Consider the following 5,892-nt stretch of genomic DNA (forward strand, 5'->3'; position numbering starts at 1 on the left):
CGGTGGGCTGCCTGCCCGCCCCCACCGCACCGCCCGGGCCGGCCGGGGATGCTCCGGGGGACACGCGAGGCCACCGGCACAGACATCGGATTTGCAAATGACCCTGGACAGGAAAGGCGTTCTATGCAAAGGGGGCTAACCGGGAAAGCTCCCAGGCAATGAGTGGCGTGGAGCTGCTGATGGGGTTTTTTGCAAGGCAAATACAACCCAGGAATTCACGGGGATAAGGCAGAGCAAACATTAACCTCCTGCGCTTGTGGCTTTGCGAAACAGTCGCTACCACGGCTCTTTTCGCTTGCTGCTCCTTTTTCATGGAAAAAGAGTTCGTGGCTCCAAGCCAGCTGTAAATTAACAGCTAAGTGAAACCATTATGTCAGTGGGATGCTTTAATCGGTTTACAAAACACTGCTCGAGGTACGATGCATATTCGTAGGCAGGAAGGGAATGCTGGCGGGTACCAGGGACGTCGAAACCCAGCGGGGTCACCGGCCTCGGCCCCGTCTGGCGGCCAGCGGGGAGGAGGGGACAAGGACGTCCCCGTGAGCCCCCAGCATCCCTACAGCTGACGGCCGGATTTTTGTTTACGCTTTGCCTTAGGAAGTCTTCATTAAAGTGCCCCGGAGAAACTATTTTGGATGGGGGGTGGGCGGCGGGGCTCTACTGCCGCTCGCTCGTTCGCGCCGGACGTTCTCACATGAACCGCCAGGGCAGAAAGGAAAACATAAGGGGAGGGGGGAATCTCTTTAAAGGGGAAAATAATCTTAACCCGCAGTCCGCCAGGGCGAGCTGCCCCGGGGGGCGAAGCGAGGCGCCGGGAGGTGGGAAGCCCCTTGCCCTGGAGCCGCCGAGCCCGGGCCCCGCAGCCCCCGCCGGTACCGCCGCTCCCCGGCGGCCGCCGCCACCCCCCGGCCGTGCCCCGGTCCCGGTCCCGGGTGGGCGGTTCGGCAGCGCGGCCGCCCCTCCCTCCCCGGCCCCTCCCGGCGGGGCCGGCCGCTGCCGTCCGGACAGACAAAACACACCTGCCCCGAGGGGGCTGGGGGCGTAGCAATGATGACAAGAGCAGCCCAGTGTTAGGGTTCAGTTCCAGCTGATTTTATTTCCTTCCCGAAGAACAAAAAAAAAAACAAAAAAAAAAAAACCAAAAAAAACAAACAAAAAAAAAAAAAAAAAAAAAACAAAAAAAAACCAACCAAAAAAAAAAAAAAAAAAAATAAAAACAAACAAAACAAAAAAAGAGAGGCTATTTACAGAAGGTATATCAACAATCTGACAGGCAGTGAACTTGACATGGTTAGCTGGCATGATTTTTTTTCTTTTTTTTTCCTTTTCCCCACGTTGTGTTGTGGGTGACTGTAGACAAAAAAAAAAAAAAAAAAAAAAAAAAAAAAGAACAAAAAAGTTAAACCCTTAACGGAACCACCTCATTAGGCAGACGTCCTAGTGCCTGTCATGTTATATTAACATACATAAACACACAATCTTCTTTTTTGCTTATTATAATACAGACTTAAATGTACAAAGATGTTTTCACTTTCTTCATCTTAAACACAACAGCTATAAACCTGAATACATATGCTATCATCATGCCATAAGAGACTAAAACAATTATATTTAGCGACAAATAGAAAGGATTAAATAGTCAAATACAAGAATGAAAAACGCAGTACATAGTGTCGCGAACTCAAACCGGCATTTCGATAGATCCAGTGGTTTAAACGGCACGTTTTTGCTTAGAAAAAAAGTGCAAAAGATGTGGTTTACAAGTTAAAGGTACAGGATCCCTTCTGTGTAAATGCACCAGTTGCTTCACTTCATCCGGGGACAGGTGGCTCCCCAAAACGGTAGCATACAGTGTAAATCCCTTCCCCGGGCCCCCAGCCGCCCCCTCCGCGAGAGGCGGGGGGCTGCGGAGCGGGCGGTGAGGGATGCTGTCACTTTAAGATGCCTGCAGATTGGAGTGTAAACATGGACAAAATAGGGGCTGATTCGTGGGTGTGTGAGTGTGAGTGAGCGTGAGCGCGCACACGCGTGTGAGATACTAACCAGCGGCCCTGTTGTTAAAATCAGGAAATCCAAACAGCGATTTACACCGATTTACACCCCCTTTATATATTTTTTACAAAAATACACTGAGAAAATAATCAAACGTTTTCATCTCTCTTCTCTTTTGTTTTTAAAAGTGTCAAAAGTCTACATTTAAATATAAAAAATTAAAAGTTAAAACTCTAGCCCTTCAGTGAAGGAGACATAAAAATGGTGCGGGTAACAACGAGAACTACCAAAAAAGGACAAAGAAATACAAAGTCAAAAATGTTTGGCCAGTATAAATACGTCCACTTATAAAATGGCATCCGATTACATTTACAAGGAAAAAAAAAAAAACAATACGAGGATGGAGCATCGGTGAGAAAAAACAGTCTTTTCATTTACAGCTATAAGGAACAAACACATACATACTCTGAGAAAAAATTTGGTCCTGAATTTTCATTTTTTTAAAGTCCAGCACAGATTTGAGTTGCGTTTGAATCCTTTAAAGAGTTAAGAATGAAAAAAAGCTGGTGATATTTTTGTAGGAATCAAACATAGCGCCATCTATCTGCTTTTATCCTAACACTAGTTTGTTTTTTTTAAACTGTTCAACAGTCTTACAGAAATCTTGAAAAGATAGACAGAATAACATGCTATATTAAACCCCACCAGTGAAATAATCCAACACCATCACGATTCTGAGTAAGAAGAAAAAAACTACTTTTTTTTTTTGTATTTTCGGGTGGTTTTTTTTTTTTTTTTTTTTTTTTTGCAAAAGCCATCGCCCTCAGTTTCCCCTGTACCACATCATGACAGAAACTGTTCCCATTCGGTCTCTGTTTCAAAAGAAGTTTTCAGTGTTCTTGAAGCCTTATTTGTCTCTCTACATATTACATGAGGTGACTGAGAAAAGCGCTGCTGCCACCTTATCTGTACGTGCAAATCCATTTCAGTTTATTATTATTTACCCCCACCGTATTTCCAAGATAGCTCTCAAGTGTAAGTCTGGCTCTTCTCCGCTTAACTAGGATCTCAGTCCAGCTCCATCCACCTCATCATCCTCCTTCTCCTCCCAGCATTGTTGCCTCTTCTCACCGCAGAAGAAACCGGGACAGGATTTCTCCCCACAAATGTGAACTTTGCAAAAGATTTGGGTGGATTTTCTGTTCTTTTTTTTTTTTTTCCCCCAAGCAGTTCTGATCGCTCTTTCATTGGAAAGGGCGAATGTTCAAGACATCCAGTGTGCGCTCAGCACAACGCACTCAGCAACTCCCCCTCCTCTTTATTCGTATAAAATGGGCAATAACAAAGAACCCAGAGGTGTGTGTGGTTTCCCCTCCCTCCCCCTTTCTCTGTCTCTCTTTTCAGGAAATAAAAAAGGGAAAAGGACAGCGTCTCGCTCCCGCCAGTCTCTCAAAAAGCACCATCAGGCTCCTCTCTCGGAGGGGGTGTGTGCGAGTCCGTCTGCAGCCGGAGGAAGGGGACTGCCGGCCTTTCCGCAAGGAGAGGGCGATCCCGCTCCTTCCCCAAGCTCAAGAAGCAGTCTTTCAACAGCCCCTTCCCAGAAACAAACAAAACACTTCCTCCCTCCCCAAAAAAACCCCAAAATACAAACACCGAACAAAACAGAAAAAGATACAAAAGCGCCTGGCGGGGTGGGCGAGTCCTGCCGACAGCCACGCGCGCCGGTGCCTCCTCCAACAGGGCCCGGCTCTCGCCTCAGTAAGTGAAGACCAGGTTGGAAATGCTGGACTCCAGCCAGTCCCCCGAGATCATCTCACTTACCTCCGGCGTGCAATAGTCCGGGAACTCAAAGTGCGAGCCCGAGCCAGGCTCGAAGTTAAAATCCAGGTCCCGGTCCAGCACCGAGGAGCTGAAACTGCCCAGGGACATGCTCTCAAAGCCGGGGCTGGGGTTCAGGTCCAAGAGGTCGTCCTCAAACTCGTCGTCCGACGAAGAGGAGCCGGAGGAGGAAGAGGAGGAGGAGTGGGAGGACGCGGAGGAGGAATGCGCCGTCGAGGGGGCCGGGGAGGAGGCACGCAAGCTGGTGTAGCTGCGGTGATCCGAGGGCGAGCCGGAGCCGGAGGGCGAGGGGCAGGCGACGCCGCCGCAGTCCCCGTCGGGCCGGCCCGCGCCGCCGCCCCCCTCCTCGTAGAGGCTCAAGGGGTCGCCGGCCTCAGCCGAGCTGCTCAGCGTGGGGCTGCCGGGCACGGCGCCGCCGGGGGAGGCGGAGGCAGCCGCCGCCTGGCCGCTCCCGAAGATGTAGACCCGCTTCAGCTTCTTCTCGGCGAGCGGTTTGCCGGGTCCCGAGGGCGCGCCCGCCGCCCCCCGGGGCTTGTAGAGCGCCTGGTGCTCGGGCGGCAGCAGCGCGGCCGACGGCTCCCCGGGGAACGGGGCGGCCTTGCCCCCCGCCGCCTTGCCGTGGGGCTTGGGAGCCGCCGCCCGCGCTGCCCCCGCCGGCGCCGCCCCCGCCGCCCTTGTCCGCCTTGTCGCCGGGCTTGGCGGAGCTGTTGCCCGACTTCACCTTCTTCCTGGGCCGGTACTTGTAGTCAGGGTAGTCCGCCATGTGCTTGAGCCGCAGCCGCTCCGCCTCCCGGATGAAGGGGATCTTGTCGCTGTCCTTGAGCAGCTTCCAGCGCTTGCCCAGGCGCTTGGAGATCTCGGCGTTGTGCATGTCGGGGGACTGCTCCATGATCTTTCGCCGCTCGATCTGTGACCATACCATGAAGGCATTCATGGGCCGCTTTATGTGCCCGCTGGGCGTCTTGCACCAGCTCGGGTCATCCGCCTTGCCCCCCGTGGAGGCGGTGGAACCCGGCGTGGGGGAGGAGGCGATGCCCAGCTCGATGCCGGCCCCGGAGTCGGAGGTCTCGGCGGCCAGCAGCGCCTCCGTGTTCTCCGCCGTGTTGGTCTGCTGCACCATCGCGGCGGCGGCGGCGGGGGGCTCGCCGGGGCTCAGCGCCGCTCCGGCACGGGGCAGGGCGCGCAACTTCTCACAGCGGCACCGGGACGGCGCAGCCCCCCGCGGCCGCGCCCCCGCTTCCCGCACCACTTGTACTTCCACACCGGCGCCTCGTCCCCGGCGGCGCGGTCCTCTCCCCCTCGAGGCAGCAGCGGCGGCAGCAGGAGCAGGAGCGGCGGGGCCGCCCGCGGTCAGACAAGAGTTTCTGCAAAAGCAGCGCCCCGAGCCGCCCGTCCAAGTTTGCTTTTTTTGTTTTTCTTGGGGTGTTGGGCTTTTTTGTTTTTTTTTTTTTTTTTGGAGGGGGGTGTCGGTCTGCTTTTTTTCCTCACCACATCGGGTTTCCCCCCTCCCCGAAGCAGCTGGTCCAGTTCACAAGCGCGTTCCGCCTGCCCGCGGCGTTTCAGGAGAGCGGCACTCCTGCCGCCGAAAGTCTCTCAGCGCTGGGCACGGCCAGCGTGCACCGCCGCGGGGGAGGGGGGAGGCGGCGCGCCCCCGAAGCCCCGAAAATCCCGGCTCCAGGACCCGTGGTGACGGCGGGGTCGGTGGCCAGGAGTTTGTGCAGGCTGGATTTGGCAGTTGCGAGGTACCGAGCGACAAGGAAACCCCTCGGGATAAGGCAAAAAAACAAAAAACAAAACAACAACAAAAAAAAAGAAAACAAAAAGAAAAAAAAAAAAGAAGTAAGAAGGCAAAAATAATAATAATTGAAAAAATCGCCGTAAAAAAAGAAAAATAAAAGAGCGCTCGTGCATGAACGAGTGTGTACGTCCCCGGCAGGAAGAGCGGCCAGCCGTGCGCCCAGCTCTGTTCTCCTCCTCGTCCTCTGCCGACGGCGGTGCTGCTGCTTGCCGCTCCGCGCGCGCGGAGCCCCGCGGAGCCGCCGCCCCCCGCGCTCGCCCGCC

General features: G+C 54.2%; 1 protein-coding gene across 1 annotated transcript; it reads right to left on the reverse strand.

Moving 5' to 3' along the window:
• Positions 1 to 3,215: 3,215 nt before the first annotated feature.
• SOX4 (SRY-box transcription factor 4) lies at positions 3,216 to 5,695 on the reverse strand. The gene is given in 2 exon segments (XM_041426750.1): positions 3,216 to 4,459; positions 4,461 to 5,695. Coding segments are annotated over 2 exon segments (1,203 nt in total). The 5' UTR covers positions 4,952 to 5,695; the 3' UTR covers positions 3,216 to 3,747.
• Between the last annotated feature and the right edge of the window lie 197 nt (positions 5,696 to 5,892).

Source organism: Onychostruthus taczanowskii, unplaced genomic scaffold (genome assembly GCF_017590055.1).
Source record: "Onychostruthus taczanowskii isolate IOZ18803 unplaced genomic scaffold, ASM1759005v1 scaffold94, whole genome shotgun sequence".
In the NCBI taxonomy this organism is placed as follows: Eukaryota; Metazoa; Chordata; class Aves; order Passeriformes; family Passeridae; genus Onychostruthus; species Onychostruthus taczanowskii.